This window comes from Acanthochromis polyacanthus, chromosome 1 (assembly GCF_021347895.1).
Source record: "Acanthochromis polyacanthus isolate Apoly-LR-REF ecotype Palm Island chromosome 1, KAUST_Apoly_ChrSc, whole genome shotgun sequence".
In the NCBI taxonomy this organism is placed as follows: Eukaryota; Metazoa; Chordata; class Actinopteri; family Pomacentridae; genus Acanthochromis; species Acanthochromis polyacanthus.
In genome coordinates, this window is record NC_067113.1 from 19,724,062 (window position 1) to 19,741,716 (window position 17,655).

At 41.6% G+C, this 17,655-nt stretch overlaps 1 protein-coding gene across 2 annotated transcripts in view; it reads right to left on the reverse strand.

Annotated features, from left to right (window-relative positions):
* Window positions 1–2,522: 2,522 nt before the first annotated feature.
* Window positions 2,523–17,655, reverse strand: part of bahd1 (bromo adjacent homology domain containing 1) — a 33,224-nt gene continuing 18,091 nt past the window's right edge. For both annotated transcript variants that reach the window (XM_022221452.2, XM_022221461.2), the window contains exons 2-7: window positions 15,258–17,039; window positions 9,420–9,829; window positions 8,957–9,116; window positions 8,769–8,848; window positions 7,919–8,010; window positions 2,523–7,627 (exon numbers count right to left, since the gene is read on the reverse strand). In XM_022221452.2, the coding sequence (XP_022077144.2) occupies window positions 7,435–7,627; window positions 7,919–8,010; window positions 8,769–8,848; window positions 8,957–9,116; window positions 9,420–9,829; window positions 15,258–16,911 (2,589 nt within the window). In that variant the 5' untranslated portion in view covers window positions 16,912–17,039 and the 3' untranslated portion in view covers window positions 2,523–7,434. The remainder of the gene's footprint in view (window positions 7,628–7,918; window positions 8,011–8,768; window positions 8,849–8,956; window positions 9,117–9,419; window positions 9,830–15,257; window positions 17,040–17,655) is intronic.

The window sequence follows — 17,655 nt, forward strand, 5'->3', positions numbered from 1 at the left end:
CATCTATAAATGTCCTCTCCCAACACCTTTCGTACTCATGCAGAACCATATCATGACACTCCCACCTCTGTGTTTCCATGTCAGGACTGTGCCTTCACTGTGGTAGCCATGGTCAGGTTTACAGCAAACATGTCAGAGCCATCTGATCCAAACAATTTTATCTTAATGCCATCTGGCCAAACAATATGCTCCCAACAACTATCCAGCTTCTTTTCATCTTCTTTAGTGAAGTTTCATCTAGTTCTGTGCCAAAGAGTAAGAAAAGACTTGAACTCTGACTTCCACAGATAACCCCTGTGCCAAGACCGGAACACTTTCCTGTCTGTTTTTCCACAGGTATCATACGGCCTGAAGTGTCATTTTAGGAGGGCAGCCACTATGGCTCCAATTAGTGGTACTATGTCTAGCTCTAAACCTTCTAATAGGTATGAGGATTTCCTCTTCATATTGTCGGGAAACTGTGATTGCCATCAATGAAATGCAGACATGTTCTTTGTCCATGGTATATCCCTGCGTCTATCACTCCTCTGCTTCAACTGGCTCATGGACTCTGTACAACATCTGTGCTACGCTGACATCTGCATGGCGTTCTGCTGTACGGCCCCAAACATGACATCTGCCATATGCTCTGTACAGGTGAAAAACAACATTCATTTGTAAAAAGTGGCGTCTTTCATCTTGCTAGAGTTCAACAAACATGAGTGGTAGCCCACTGAAGCCACTTAGGGATGGGTTAACCAGCTTTTATAAGGAGCTTCCTCTCAGTTTATGCAGACATTCTCTGGTTGCGACACCAACAACCTAATCAGCTGCCTCTGTAGCTGATTGGAAACAAATAGCGGAGTTGTGTACAATCAAATGCCTGGCTGTGGACTTGCCTGACATGCCAGTATCCTATCTGCCAACTGGATGTTCTTTCTCTTGTAATCTGTGGCATTGAGCGTTTTTATTTGCTCCTGTCACATTTTTGCTCTCTTTGTGCTAATGTTCCACTCTAATGTGGTTTCCTGTACCTCTATGGAAATAAGACAGCCATGACTGGGGATAGAAACATCTCTTATTGTCTTTTTCCCCAAAAAACTTTCTATATATAAAATTAAAATTGCCATCAACATGAACATGATGTCTCCAAGTGTCCACAGGTATAAAGCAGCATTTTAAGGTGGTATTTTATCAGTCACTGGTCAAAGGCTTTCTGGGTACTGGTCCCAATATCTGATCATTGTCCTTTAGAGCCGCACCTGATTAGGGTGAGAATTAACCCAAACTAAAGAGTTTAGAATAACAGAAGTTAGTTTATCAGAACTCAGAAAAGACTATTTACATGCTACATTTAGCTTTATGTTCGCGTATTTCCACTGATTATTCACTACATTTAGACAACTAGCCTGCTTATTTGAACTAATGTGATTCCAATTGTTTATCCAATTTGTCTACTTATCTTAGTTTTAACACTTTTAGCCCAATCCTGCGAGACTATTTCAACTATTTAAGCATTTTTTTCTGGCAACAGAATGACCTCCTGGTGTGCCGGCAGTAGCACGACTGTTTAGGAACCAGATCCTGTACTGGCTGGCACTGCAGGAAGCAGGACCAGATATTAAAGAAGAGACAGCAGCAAAGTCAAAAACACACATTCACTATTCACTGCGCTGAGGAAGTGCAGCACAGGCAGCGAGACTGTAGCTTCTGAAAAGGTGATGCACACAGACGTATAATCACGCTCAACAGTCTGTGAATAGAAGCAGCTGAGCCGTCTGACTCGTGTCACACACTTGCTCGCTGCTACAGATGCAGCTGAGTTAACTTCTCCTGCCATTTAAATCGACACAGCCTGACTGAGTAGTGCTGGAGGTGGCATGCATATTCATCAGAAGCCTGATTATTGAAGTAAGGTGATTTATCTTGGCTGGTGCCTGCTTTCAATATGCTTCCATTTTTAACTTTCCTATCATGATCTACACAGCGCAACAGATAAATGGGATCGTATCTATTTTTAGTGGGAAGAGATGAATGAATGATAAAAATGGGGGAAAAGGGAAATTATTGACAATAGCAGCCAATAACAGCGAAGTAGATTTTTATTTTTGTAGAGAAAATATGAATTTACTTTGTGTTTTTAATTAGTTTTATATTCAAAAAGAAATAAAGTTCATGAATTGTATTTTATCACTGATGACAAAAGTAGAGAACAGACAATAAAAATGTACTTAAATATTCAGATGAGAGCTTCATTTTGTGAAAAAAGTGACAGAATTGTTCCAGTTACCAATAGAGGAGTAGTCCTGTTTCCTCATCACTTTACTTAATGCACATCAGTATTAAGATTAGCTTTTGAAATCCTTTAAATCTCAGTGTCCTGATCACTGGGATGACTGTATTTGATTAAAAAAAAATCAACCTGATATAAAACATTGTCTAAGTGAGCCCCCATGTGGGCAGAAACTATCACTACATCTGTCAACTTCTGTGTCTGTTTTTGAAAATAAAACCAAATGTAAGAAAAAACACTTACAATCAAGTTCAAACTCATATATTATTTATTACAATTAAATATTTTTCTTATATTACAGCGGTCCATTTGAAACCATACAAATAATCTGTGCTGTGATTAATATTTCCAAGATATTTCCAAAAAGCCATGCAAAGAATATGAACAGAAATTCACATAAGAAGAACCAAAGTTCAGGTTTTTGTACACCTGGGAATGAAATTAAATTCATGTTTCAATACCATTCCTCCTCTCTCCCTCTTTCACTTTTTGGTGCAAATGTTTCTTTGTGGTGATTCAAGATCAGACCAGTGTCATCTGACAAAAATGAAAGGCATTTGGAAGATACGCAAAAAGTACAGTAACTACTCATCTTGCCCTTCATGGAAAACTCTTGGAATATATACGGGTTAAGGGGAACAGGCACAGAGGACCAGTTAAGACATAAGTATCACGCATCTTGATTAAACATAATTAGCTTGCTGAGTGATTCCTAAGGCCATAACATGTACGGTCTGTGGTTTTCTAATTCTGATCGAAGGGGGGAAGGACTGTAAAATGCAGAACCAAATCAAACCAAATGCAATTTACCCATTTTGCTTTGTACTATTTTGCATTGTTGGCTTTACTACAAACACCGTCCATTAATTTTTGAAATTAGATTCCAGTCAGTGGAGGGATTTTTGCTTTATGATTTAGATTGTTAACCTTTGGTTTACAGAGAGAGAGGCAAATATAAATGGTGGAGTATATTCTACCCTGATGTATTGAATTTGAAAATTAAAAAGAGCATCAAAAGGTCAAATGTTAAGCCATTCATTAATTCTGGTGAAACTTTAGTCTCTGAATTAACACAAAAGTATATGTAGTCTGGGAGTACATCAGAAGCAGGCAGGAAGTGGGCATTTTGAAGGCATACCCCACCTAAAATCTATCTTGACTAACAACTACCCCTCCCCTGTGCTTGTGGATTGGGTGTAAATAGTTTGTAGTTTCCTCTTTTATGTAGAATCGAGGTTGTGGTCAGCTCATGACATTTCAGTGATAATATTAAGCATTTCTATCCGTCCGTAATCGTGCTCATATGTTTAAGATGTCAGAATTTCCCCACAGAATCTCATTACATCCTGTCTTGTTGTGCTATCAACTAAAGCTCTGTTGGGAGCTGCGTGTTTCTCTATTTTGGACAGCTGAGAGGTGGATTATGATGAAGTGGTTTAGAAAGATTTCTGTGGATGTTATGTGAAAAACTGGTTCAAGCAGATTCACTGCAATTGATACAAATGAAGCTAACCAGTATGTGTTATTTGAGAAGGGTAAGACTTCAAACTTAAAGCATAATTATGTTACTTTTCAACCTGGGCCTCTATTTTTGTGTGTTTCTGAGTACAAATTATTAACAGCAACAAAAACATGTGGAACTGATCATATATTAAATATGACTTTAAAATAAAAGAGCTGGAGCGTAATCACGCAGGGCAATTGTCGATTGCATGTTTTTGCCACTGACAGGCTTAGATTGCTACATCATGGATCCGTTTCCTACAAAAATACACCTTTTTGCTTACATTTGCTTCTTCTGCTTGTGTTGTTTGGCGTGTTGTCTGATAATGCTGGCTGCGGATATCAGTCATAATGTTCTTGCTCAATACTGGACCCTATTTGACTCTATTTTTTGTTCCTAGTAATCATTGGCATTCAGAAACATCTGAAAATGCAGGACCAGGTTAAAAAATATCACAATTATGACATTTTGGAAATGAAGCTTTCCTGTAAAGAATTAAACGAAAGGAAACTGCTCTCAATCTATATGTAAAATATGAAGCTATAACTGCTAGCCAGTTAGCTTAGCTTAGCATAAAGACTGGAAACAGGAGAACCCCCAAAAGAGCAAATTCATGTTTAAATAACTATATTTCTATAGTTCAAATATATGACGTTAATAATTTAGCTTAGAGAGTTGCTTTTAGGTGAACTGTGGCTCCCTTTCCCGGTGCCTTCTGCTTCCATCTTTATGCTAAGCTATGCTAACTAGCTGCTGCTTTGTATTTACTGTACTGATGTGAGAGTGGTATCAGTCCTTTCAAGTAATGCTCTGCAAAAAAGTAAATTTCTCAAAATGTCAGAATGTTCTTTTAACAGTCATCTAGTCCTCACTTGTCGGGCATTTTAATCCTAAAAATCACTTTAAATTTGACTCAGATTTGGCCAAGATTGAGTTTTGCCTTTCAGGTCGTGCAAGATCACACGGATCTCTGAAACGCATCTCAAGCATGTAGGAATCAAGATCAGCTCACTCACAGGCTTCAAAACTCCAGGTTCAGATCAGTACACATTTCTAAATGAAAGGCTGGGAATGTTCTATAAGGCAGCAAGATCAAGGGCACAGGCTAATGGTAAGGTAAGTTTAAATCATCATAGCATTCGGCATTTAAAGGTGAAGAGGCAAAGCTTTATCGTCGGAGGAGAAGTGAAAGGAGAATGACGGAAAGCTGGGAGAGGCCAAGGTACGTTTTGGTCCTGCAGGTTAAGCATCTCTGGACACATGTTAGCACTTATGTCCTTCAAACCTGCATCTGAGATCCTTCCAAATACTCCGTATGTGTCCCCAAATCTGCTTACTTCAACATCTCAACACAACATTTAATTGGCTTGTATTGGGTAAGCAAACTCAAACACAGAAATACTATTGCAAATGACTCACACACTTTTCATCGTAGACAGTGCAGCTAAGAAGGAGCGACGAGTTCAACCTCCTTTCTAATCAGGAATGAAAAGCCACTCATCTAAAACTCTATTCTTTAAAATCGCCTTTTGAAAATAAATTATATGTTCTCAGTACAGAAATAAATACATATCTTTTTCTCAAACATAGGAACGAATCATCATCACGGATCTAAATGCTACACTGAATACATTACTCACCAGTTCATCAGTGAAGAAACGAGAATATAGGTGACTAACTGATGCCATCTGCCATGAACAGACACTCATCCAGATATTTAAATGCAAATATACAGTTTAGCTGACACCGGAGTCAAATCACACCTCTGGCAAACAGCTTTGAGAAAGTAAAATATTCCTCAGCATTGGCATAACAAAAATCCCCTCAGTGCTCGGCTCATTGGACATCTTCACACTGCGAAAACCAAACAAACTAAACTGTGCTTTCTTTGCAGAGTGCAGGTCCGTCCTGCAGCACAAAAATCACCACTGAGGTGATTTTCAGAGCTAAGAGATATGACAGAAAACCTACAATTCTCTCAGAAACTCATGAGAGATGGAGTCTTAAATCTTCCATATGTCATTGTTTGCTGTGATTGTACTCGATCAGTGGTTAAAAAAAAAGTTGAATTAGACTTTATTAAATGTTTGGATCAACATTTTTCCTCGCATCTGTGTTGGGGCTGAACTACTCAGACCTCCAAATGAATCACAAATGCACGAAATTGGAAAATGTTAAATGTTTGGGAAACATGCTTATTTGCTTTCCTGTGGAGGTTTAAATGAGAACATTAATAAGACTCACATGTCTGTATAGGAAGCATAGAGCTGCAGTCAGTTAGCTTAGTTTAGCACAAAGCCTGAAAATGGACTGTTTACCAGTCTTAATGCATTATTTTTATTGTCAATTAATCTTTCAAATGATGAAAAATATTAATAAGAGTTTCCCGAAGCTTAGAATGACGTTCTCAAATGTTTTGTTTTTATTTCCACAGTTTAATTATGGAGAAAATGTTAAAATTTAAGAAGCTGGAATCAGAGGATTTTCGCTCTTCTCAAAAAATGACACAAACTAATAAATCAATTATCAAATAGTTGCTAAGTGTTTCAATTATGGACAGCTAACCGATTATTCATTGCAGCTCTACTTTATGCTAAGCTATGCTAACTAGCTGGTGGCTTTACCTTCACATTATCCGTACAGACATGAGAGCAGGTTCATTTAAAGGGGAACTTCGTTTTTTTTCAACCTGGGGTCTGTTTCCATATGTCATTTCATACATGTGAGTGATGGAGAAATGAATTTTCGACATAGCTCCAGTATTTAGCCAGGCAGGCAGCTTAGCAGCTCAGCTAGCGAAAAGCATGGGGCAACTTGCCCCCCCGCGTCAAAGTCCACCCTTTTCTTTACTTTTCGCTAGCTGAGCTGCGAAGCTGCCTGCCTGGCTAAATACTGGAGCTATGTTGAAAATTCATTTCTCCATCACTCACATGTATGAAATGACATGAAAACAGACCCCAGGTTGAAAAAAAACGAAGTTCCCCTTTAATCATTCAGTGCTCTGAAAACAAAAGCATCAAGCACATTTCCCAAAATGTGTAACTCTTCCTCATCAGTTTAAACACAGATGCATATTCAGAATCTTTCCAGTAAAACTTCTGTATGCCGTGTCCTCAAGTTGGACACTTAGAAACTGCATATTACAGAGAAATCTGTTGACAAAATGTGATTAAGTCTTCAGCCACTGAGAAATTTCTTTTTCTCTAGTCTCTTCACAAGGACCAGTGTGGCACGGTGCGCCTCAGATTCTCATTTGTCACGCAGATAGTAGCATTATTCACATGTAACATCACCTTCTCTGCATATAATCTATCAAATGTCACATTTCTAAGAGCAGTAGCATTTTCTACAGCAGAGTACGTTCCAGGTTCTTCACATAGCTGCTACAACACCAGAGAGCCATGTATGATAAAGACCATTTACACTGCCATATTAACTCCTACACATTATGTCAGACCATTACTTTTACCTAATAAATGTGTGGCATGGAAGTAAGACCATGAGAATTCAAATCAAAATGAGCTCTCAATCCTTATGTCCTACACTCCAGTTCCTCTCTGACAGATGGAGCAGGTAGCTAATTAAAATTTGTGGACGATGAAGCCAGAGTAACATTATCTCATGTCCCGTAGCATAATGTGTCACGGCAGGTCAGATTCTACTGCAGGTTCTTGAGGAGGCGTCCATAGCGGAAGTCATAGACGTGTCGACAGAAAAACACCATCTCTGGGTCGACGTCATCCGGCACACAGTGGTGGGTGGGCATGGCATTGCCAACAACGGGTGGCACCACAAGGGAGGCGACACTGTCGCATACACCCTCCCTACGGCGTTTTACCAAGGCACAAAATCTGGACACGAAAGAAATGCGGGACATCAAACTCAATTACCTTAAAAACCGTCAGAAAAACACAGTAAAAATGTTTCTTACTGGCTTAAATGAGGCTTAAAACTGTCTCAAGGTAAACATTGAGCATATTTTTAGTTACCCAGTGGGGGGATTTGGAAGGAAAATAACCATCAAAAAGCTGCACTGTGGAATTTCCTCACTAGTAATCTTTCAACAGCAGTATGTGCAAACGAAATATATTTCAAAGAAAAATGCTAAAGCCACCACACACACAGAATGCTTTCAGTCTTACCGACAATACTGTGCCAGTGTTAGGACATAGCATTTGTCTTCGATACAGGCCACACTGTTCACATCCTGGTGACGAGATGCAAAGATCTCATTCTGCAGAAAAACACTCAGGTTAGGATTGAAAAAAAACAACAAAAAACATCATTTAAAGTCTCCTTAAACCTCGACATTTTGCATATGGAGGAGCAGCAGTGGAGCCTCAGAAGAGTGCATCTCTGCTGCATTTTACACAACCGCGTCTGCTTCACCATCCCTTCCAGATATGAAGACAGATTCACAGAGAGAGATGTTTCCCTTCCTTCTCTGAGCCGGAGCCCCGCTACTGCTGCTCTGATGTGTTTGTTGTTTGTTAGTTCAGTCGAGACATGACAGACTTCATGTGGTTTATTGTTTCTAGACATTGAATTGAACTCGTTCCTCTGGGAGATTACTGGCAACAGGAAGCAAACACAACAGAGGCTGTTGCTCAACATGTGTGTCTGCCTGTGCATGTATGTGTATTCATACACTAGAATCTCTTTCATACAGTGGAGATAAGACGCAATACAGACATAATGAAAACTGTGAGTTTATATAAGGAAAGAATCCTTCTTGGCCATACAAGAAACACATAAACCCCAAATAATAATAATTGTTAAATATTACTGGCATCATTTTAAATGTCTGCCGGTTTTAAAAGCTAATGACACCCATTACAGCCAGGCTTACACGTAGTTGATTATACATTGCACTGTTGATCAGAGCTGTATTTTAGGTGTAATAGTATACAATTACACCTGACAGCTATTAGAAAGACGTATTGTCTGTGGTTGTGGTAAAAAGGATTTCAGGGACACATGTCAGCTTCTTACCTCACAATGCATGCTGGGGTTACGCCCTCCCTGTGTGTGTTCTGGACGGTAGTACCAAAACAAACTCATCATCAGCTCTCCTGCAGAAAAGAAACACACCGCAGAGTTCGCTTAAGCCAATCATTACCACATCAGTTCAGTTGCTCTTGTGGTTTATGTCAGTCAGTCCTGTGTAGTGAGTCTCCTACCTGACTCTGGTTCCTCCCACAGAGCTGAGATCTTGGCCACGTAAGGCAGAGACTTTTTTCTAGGTCCAGACTTCAGCAGAACAGTGTCTCTGACCCGAATCAGATCCCCGTCCCTGTGGACTCCCTCAAAACACTTCCTCAGCACCATAGAGTCCTCTCCCTGGAAACACAGGCAGCAGGAAATACTGACTCCTCTAACAGTCAGAAACTAAGACGCTTTGAGAGACTGAGGGGCAAAAATCTGCAGATGTGGTTTGTACTGAATGACTTTTGTGCTTTGATAGTCATGTGTACAGATGAAATAAATCAAAGACAGTGAATAAGCACATGATGTGACAAGAGACAGGGGTGATAAATCATCCTAAAGTCTCTGTGGACAGTCAAGTTCAATTAATGCAGAATTAATTACAAGTGGCACCATCATGGCTGTGTCAAAAGCACCAGCATGACTTTCTCTACGTACCACAGAGAAAACCTCCTTCTCAAAGGGCAGGCCAACTGGCCTCCAGCCGTTGGTGGATTTTTGGCGGCCATTCTTCGGCTGCTTGGCAACTGTTTGCCCTCTGACGCTGGCAGAGCTGAGCTTCTGTTTCTTGTCCCTGCTGAGAGGGCAAACAGCAGAGCTGATGCTGCCGGTGCTGCGTGCACCAGACCTCGACCCGCTGGGTGGCTTGGCACTCTGTGGACACTCCTTCGCCACCTGCAGTGGAGGCTGGGGTTGGCTGGGATCTGACAGCGGCGTCTGAACGTGGGGCACTGATTGGCCGGCTGGAGGCACAGCGGGAATGGGGCAGCCAGTGATCATTCTGGGGCTGGGACAAATGGGGATAGAGGAGGGGCTGTGGTGGTCACTGAGGGTTGATGGGTAGTCATCTGAGGAAGCAACAGAGACGGAGTTAATGAAGTGACAGAGTGAAATGTGCCCACAGTCCTTTAAGGAGCATCAACAACCTTTTAACAAGGTTACATAATAGTGACATGACAAGACGCTCAGTTGTTATTAGTTCTGCTGAAGCAGCAGAAAAAAAGAGCCTCAATTAAGGTCAATTATAGCCTTTAACAGAGCAGCTACACACACACACAAACACACACACACACACACACTCCTCCTGAAACTGACACTGAAAAACACCAACACAAGCATTCTGCTGTGTGGAAGATAACAAGAACGGGTGGCGCACACTCCCATAAACAGCTGCGGTGAAGACGTTAAGGTGAATTAATTACCAATTTATTTCTCAGCTCTTTGAATCTAAACCTCATCAGCACTCTTATTTACCTTAGAGAATGCATTGCATGAGGCGATTTTAGGTTGTTTTGCTTCAATTCTACTTGAATGTTATGCTACTTCTACTCTATTACATTTCAGAGAATGAAACTATATTTACTTGTAACGGAGCATTTTTAAACTGCAGTTTTTTTTACTTATACTTAAATCTAGATGCTAACTTTTAGCAATCACTGCCATTGTGCCCACAAATGTCAACTGTTGGACGACTGGAAATGCTAAAATGTAGCACAATTTTAGCGAGAGTGACTAAGTAATGTCTATTATAGAGTTCAAACATTTGCCACCATGAGCTTCTCGTCACATCAGACTAGATTAGACTGCAGCAAGTGTATTCAGCTGATAGTGCCCTTCATCTGAACTGGGAAATGTTAACTGGGAAATGTCCTCTGCAGCTGGACTTTCGACTTGGAAAGTTGGAAGAAGCTGTAATAATGGATGGGAATTCTGTGCTTTTTGTTTCTCAATACATCAACTGTACACTATAATTTCCAACTTCTATCTGTAGACACGTTGCTCTGGTGTTTGGACGTGCAAAATAATGATCGAATGGCTAACCGAAAAACAAAGGTTTTCCTGGTGGTGTCCATCTTGGTTTTCATACTTGTTGTAATAGAACATCAAATCGTGATTAATGTATTTTTTATAAACTAAAGCTTTTCTGTAATGCTATTTAGGCTGTTTTGCTTTGATTTCAAGATGTGACTGCCTAGAAACATTCTGTCATTTACTTTATCTCAGCTTATATTTAAAGGCAGGACACACACAAAGGTGTTTTCAATTATACAGGCTACTTAACCTTGTGAATGTTGGCTGAAACCTTGTTGGGAATTACTTGAAGCTCCCACAGGGCCTTCGCTAAAGTCTAAGGGTATTTTCCGCTCAGCTCATTTATGCTTCCCTCTGTCCTCACTGCTTCATCATCCATCTGTGACCCAGAAATTGTTCTCACTTTCTCTACTACCATTGAGCACGTTTCAATGCACTGCAGAGGAGACGAGGAGTTTTGAAGAAGAAAACAGTTTAATCCTATATTGGTATTTCTTACTGATTAGCAACACCCCTTCGATTGTGTGACTTTATTGATCTAATGAGACATAACAAGAGGTGGCTGAGCTGTTGTGGAAGCCCTTTTAGGACTGCTGTGATCAGTCGGCATCATCAGCGAGGGACTTGATTATATAATTTCCTTCTAAAATGCTTCAGCTCATTGTAGCAAATGTTTTTCTCCAGTATCACCACATAATTGCCGCATCATGACGTCAGTTGTTTTTGGCTCCAGTCGCTGGTCGGGTACACTCAGCACTACAGTTTTAGAAAAGCACCCAAGGCTTTTCTAAAAAAGTACGGGAGTACTCCAAATGATCACACTAGGCGGTTTTTACACCGTGGAAAGTTTGGATCCCGCACCACAGGAGTGCTAGAGCAATGAACGAGGATGTGAAGAGAAAACACAGGCTATTCTGGAGATCCAGAAAAAAGGCAAAACCACCACAAATGTTTTCTATTCACTTGCAGTAAGAGCTTTTTAATATCTATCTCTGTCCTTGCACCTACTCAAAAAGCTCAAAACTCAAAAATACAGTGCAGGATTTGTAATATTGCACAAACAGGAATGAGGACACCAGCAACGACTCTAACATTATTCATTTGTATTCATAAGATAAAAATATTGCATGTGCACAACCTGATTCCTGAAAACATTATTTGCAGCTTTGTTGATATATTTTTCTTCATAAGCCAAAAGGTTTTTCTTTTCCATTCCAATTTCATCTCGGATCATTCAGGGGGAAAAAACTGCATCCTTCAAAGCCATACAGCAGTACACAATACACAGTAATATTATTCAAAGTGAAAAGGGTGTGAGACTAACTCTACCTGTGGTCTTTTACAAAAAATTCCAGCAAGAGATTTCATTCACAATAATTGTTATTTTTATTGCTCCCTCATGTCTGCTCTGTTCTTTCACTAATAAACACAACTGTCTACCTGTGTTATTTCTAACAGTCCCAATCTAGGACATTTTGCATGAATTAGGTGTCGGGGCAGCATTTAATAGATGTTTTTTGGAGGAACACATTCTAGAGTTGAGACGCTCTGCATCATGTATCATCAGAATGATGCCATAGGGAGTGAACAGTTTGGTAAATACAATTCCTTCATCCTTGTGTTTCTTTCTCTCTTGCTTACCCTTTGCAAGGAGGAGCTAAGATGCAAGTAAGAGACACAAATGAGGAAAGCTGGAGGCCACACTTCCTAAATAAAATGCATCCTACGTTGTACACACCTACAGAGGTGCCACCGGCAGAGCAGGAGAGTGAGGAAGATGTCAGTCAAACCGCATCTGTACATGCCAAACAGTAATGAGCGGAGGTCTATTCTGAAACACCAGAGTGGGTGGACCATCGGCCTGTTTCACAGCAGCCTTGTCACAATACGAAAAGCATAGGTGTTACTAATAACATTAGCAACGGCTCTGCTCTATTTAAGCGCCCTAGTAAGCCATACCAGTGTGGCAACCAGCACACACTACCAGGATAAGAAGGTAAATTAAATTTAGCCTTAAATAATTGTATTATTCGCATCCGTTCTTTATCATGCTAAAATGTCTTCTGTGAATGGGGCTTATTTGTCAAAAATCTTAAGATTTCCACTGAGGTTAAAGTTGGTAGACATCAGAGTCTGTCCTCACAGGCTGGCATGTCTGACGCTGTTGGTGTGTGTGTGTCTGTCAAAAAGTGTTATCTTCAGGCCACATTCAGGTGTTTTTAACCACACACCCACACACTCAGGCAGACACACAGACGCTCACGTACACACACTGTTTGTGTGTTACACTGCAGACATCACAAAGAGTTTTCCTGTTCTGACTCACGTTGCCGTCTTGAACACAGTAACTAACTGCTGACACTCGAGCACATACAATCAGCTCATTAGGATTCAACTGCACAGACCTTGTATTCACTGTCCGGCGGCTTGTATTCAAACCGAGACAAAAGAGGTCTTGCCCTTTATCTGATTTTTTTTTTTTTGTAACGTCCCACTCAAGTGACATTCCAAAATGGGAGAATAAAAATGCCTGATATAATAGCTATTCTCAGCACATTGTACTGCTTTGGCAGCTGGATTAGTGGGGCACTGCACACAAAATAATCTCATAGCTATACTGTGCTCGTGAAAATTTAATGCTTGTTAAAAAATCTAACATCTTACTTAAAGCGGCCATTGACTTGACACATTAAGTTAAGTTTATTCATGTGGAGGGCTGTGAAGCTCAGTCTGTATAACAGCTGTTTAAATGTCCTCTTTTAGATCCGTAATCACCCATCCCTGCTCATCAAATTTAGATATCTATGCATTTTTTTCCCCATTTACTCTACACCTTCATTTCCTTTAGATAGAGATGATCTCCAAATAAGCAAATTGTGAGCTAACACACAAATCTAACACCTCCTTGTCTACATGTTCCTCTTTATGGAGGGCATTTTGCCTTTATGTGACAAGTGGCAGAGACACTTTGGAAATAAAAAGCCACAAAAGTCAAAGCAAAGACCAGAAAAATGTCACTGTTGATTATTCTGATGGATTGGTCAGAATCGTACACCACTATGTCACAGAAATGCCACAAGCTTTTCTGTAGAAAGCTGTAGTTTATGTTAGGATGACTTTGCAGCTTAACATTTTACCACATTTAACCCCCATCAGTACAAGTGACAAAACCTACTTAACAAGTACACTTGGGGTCCAGCTGTGGACCCCAGCAGTATTTAATCTGTTTTACATTTCTGTACCTGTCCATATCCTCTCAATTTATATTTTCCTAAAATGTGTGTCGTCTATAGATACAAATATGAAAGAAACAATGAAATTACTATTGATGATTTCTGATGTGGGCTGCACAGTGCCGTAGTGGTTAGCACTTTCGCCTTGCAGCAAGAAGTTTCCCAGTTCGAATCCCGGCCTGGGCCTGGGATCTTTCTGCATGGAGTTTGCATGTTCTCCCTGTGCATGTGTGGGTTTTCTCCGGGCACTCCGGCTTCCTCCCACAGTCCAAAAATATGCTGAGGTTAATTGATTATTCTAAATTGTCCGTAGGTGTGAATGTGAGTGTGATTGTCTGTCTGTATATGTATAGCCCTGTGACAGACTGGCGACCTGTCCAGGGTGTCCCCTGCCTTCGCCCGAGTCAGCTGGGATAGGCTCCAGCACCAGCAATATCTCATTTAAAGTCAGGGCTTTTCTTCTGTTACTTATTGACATCATCATGTCACACATTTGTGTAATGTCTACATGCTGGCTACTTTGACACGCCCTCAGGCAAAGAATGAGCAGCTTCCTCGCAGTCCGCCCTTATTTCTTCACTAGACACAGTTCTGCTGGGGATATGTCTGCCTCTGTAACCAGCGCTGCTAGACTGTCTTCCAGTATTTACTGGCCTTTTTGGGGAGGGGCTTTAAAGAGACAGAAGCTAAAACAGAGCATTTCAGACAATGGGCAAGAAAAGGGGCTACAGCAATATACTTTCTGAGAAAAATTCCATTTTTTGGACACTGAAGCATGCACACATATTCTGGTAGACACCTAAAAATGAAATGAATTTGTAAATGTGTGTTTTATGGGCTTTTCGAGTCAGGGTTAAGGTTATGATTTACCACAAATGATGTAGTAGATACTGTATGTCAGTAATTCACTGTAATTGCAACATGTGGAGTGATTTTTTTTTGGTCAGAATTGTCAAACTATTTTCAGGATCAGAAATGAATCTTTAATAAGATTTAAGGTACCTTCACTCCATCGCTGCCACATCCTGCTCAGCAGTACCAATAAATATGAACATTTTTTGGCCATCCAAAAATGTAATGCATAATAAACACTTTAGCAATCAGATCTTTTGCACGATATCTGGGCAACTTCACAACTGCCATCAAGACAGTTACTTGAAGTCATGTTTATAATTCCTGCCAAAATGGTGTTGCAAGTACACAGTAAGTACACATTGTAACGTTTGCTCACCTCTTTTGATGCCATGGTTACATTTGGTGTAGTTTGCGGGGCTGAAGGAGCACCCTCCTCTGGTGATGGCTGGAATCACACTGGTATAAGGAGAGTAGCCGTTGAGCCGGCAGGGCTCTCCGTAGCAGGCTTCCACTGAGGTGCAGCAGTACACTGGGTGGCTAATCCCTGAGGGTTGTGGAGCTGTGCTTGGGAGCAGCTTGGGCCTTTTGCCGCTCCTCGGGCATAAAGCAAGGGGTGATATGGGAGTGGGGGAGCTGTCTGGGTGGCTGAAATGGACGTAGTAGCCTGGGAAGCAGGTGTACGTGTGTGGGCTGATGGTTATGGCTGCTGGATGGGCTACAGAATGGGGTGACTGAAGATGGTGGTGGTGATGGTGATGGTGGTGGTGATGGTGGTGGTGGAACACCTCGGACAGCGAGCCGTCCTCTGGTTCCTTGAAGGTCTTGTCCTCCAGGAAGAGGGCCAGTCTGTGACAGTACTCGACACACCTCTCCTGGGAGCAGCAGTAGCAGGAAGACACCTCCGTCTCCACCTGCTCCTCTTTGATTGTTTTTACGGGGAATCCCAGAGAAGAGCCACAGTGGAGAGTATGTGTGAGACACTCCTGCCCCCCTGTGGACCCTGCAGACTTCCACTCCGGATCCAAAGCCTCTGTCTTACACAAGCTGCAGCAGCCCTGGATGGTGGAGCTCAGCTGGGAATGGACCGGATCCTCTGTGCCCTGTTTTCTGTGCTTCAGTTGCTCCTCATGTTTGGGATGTGTTCTTCTTTTGGTCTGTGTTGTTCCTCCACACACGGGTTTATCACTAACGGCATCCTGACCCGTATCTGCTGCTGTTGCTTCACTTCCACTCCTCGGTTTGGACTCAGTTTTCTTTTGCCGTTTGGTTCCATACTGGGCACTGGTGAGTTTGAGCAGCGTTGCAGCAGTAAGTCCTGCCTGGCGCCGAGGCGTTGGCGCAAACAGACTCAACCAGTCAATGTCCTGAGCCTGAGCTGCCGACCGCTTTTGTTTTTTCGGTTTTTCTTTTGGGACGGCTTTCCCTCCTGCGGAACCCTGTTTGGTTTCATGACCTCTGTGTTCAGCTTTAGTGAGATCTTTAGCAGGCTCTTCGTCGGTAGGTTGCCATTTCTTTGAGAGATTTGTTGTGAGGGAATCGTCTCCATAGAGCAGCAAGCTGTTGACAGCCTCGGCGTTAAGAGAAGCCATCCTCCTCCTGCGGGGCTCAAAGACAGGTGTGGGCAACATGAGTAAGGCGTCTGATTGGTTCTTTTTTGGTTCCAGTGTTTGCTGATTGGCTGCGGAAGTTTTCGGAAGTCCAGATTTGGTCCTTCTTTCAATGGAGCACAGCTTCTTTTTGATTTTAACACACTTTTGCCTCTCGGCCTTTTTCACAACCTTTACTTTGCCCACAATTTTTTTCTCCTCAAGACGGGTGAGCAGGACGCAACAGTCCAGTGCCTCTCCGTCATCCATTGCTAGCTTCTTCGTTCTGTGTCGATGTGAGGCCTTCTTGTCCTTCTTTTTCTTTCCTTTCAGCTCGTTCTTCCCCACTTTCCATTTCTTCACGCCATCTCCCTTTGCCTTGTTTCCCTTCTCTTTCTGGGACTTCCCACATTTCACTGACTTGCTCCCCTGAGCTTTCGCCATGGTCTCAGCGTCTGGGAGCAGATCCACCAAAACCTCTTCATCCACGGGGTCCTACAACGGTGGATTTCAACTCAGACAGGGCTTTCAGTGAGCATCATCGTGGATCATCATCTGGGTCCATGCACTCTCTGTGGAGACACAGATCAGACATTAACTTTAAAACTTAGGCCACACACAGACGTCACTCTGTTAGAACCTGAAAGTGACTTAATGTAACAAACAGGATCTTCTAATGCATTATTAAACAACCGGTTTTACTTAGTTTGCTGTCAATTAGCAGGTCTCAAGAGAATGCAACCACTTAGACAACTCTTCTCCTTAACATGCAAATACACTTCACACACAGGATACAAGAGAAACTGAGACCAAGAGCACATTATGTATAGTCGGGTATAGATTTACCCCTGAGGCCATATGTATTCCAGGAGCTTTCCTATTTTTCAGTTCCGTTTAAAATTAGCTCCTATTACAGCACACTGATCGTGATATATTAATTATTTGTGCTGTAGCTGCTGCATGAGCTTTGTTAAAATTTCAGATTGCTTCCACACTCTCAAAGCAAACGATTGCCTTTCCATCCTTTGCATCAATGAAAACCATTGTCAGACCCCTGAAGTCATGTTCAAGCAGACTAATGACTCACACAATCTACCAGGAGCCCAACGCTATGAGCAATCAACCACTCCCTGCTAAAACATGGAAGCAATGAGCAGAAACAGGTGAGACATTTAGGTAATGTATTTA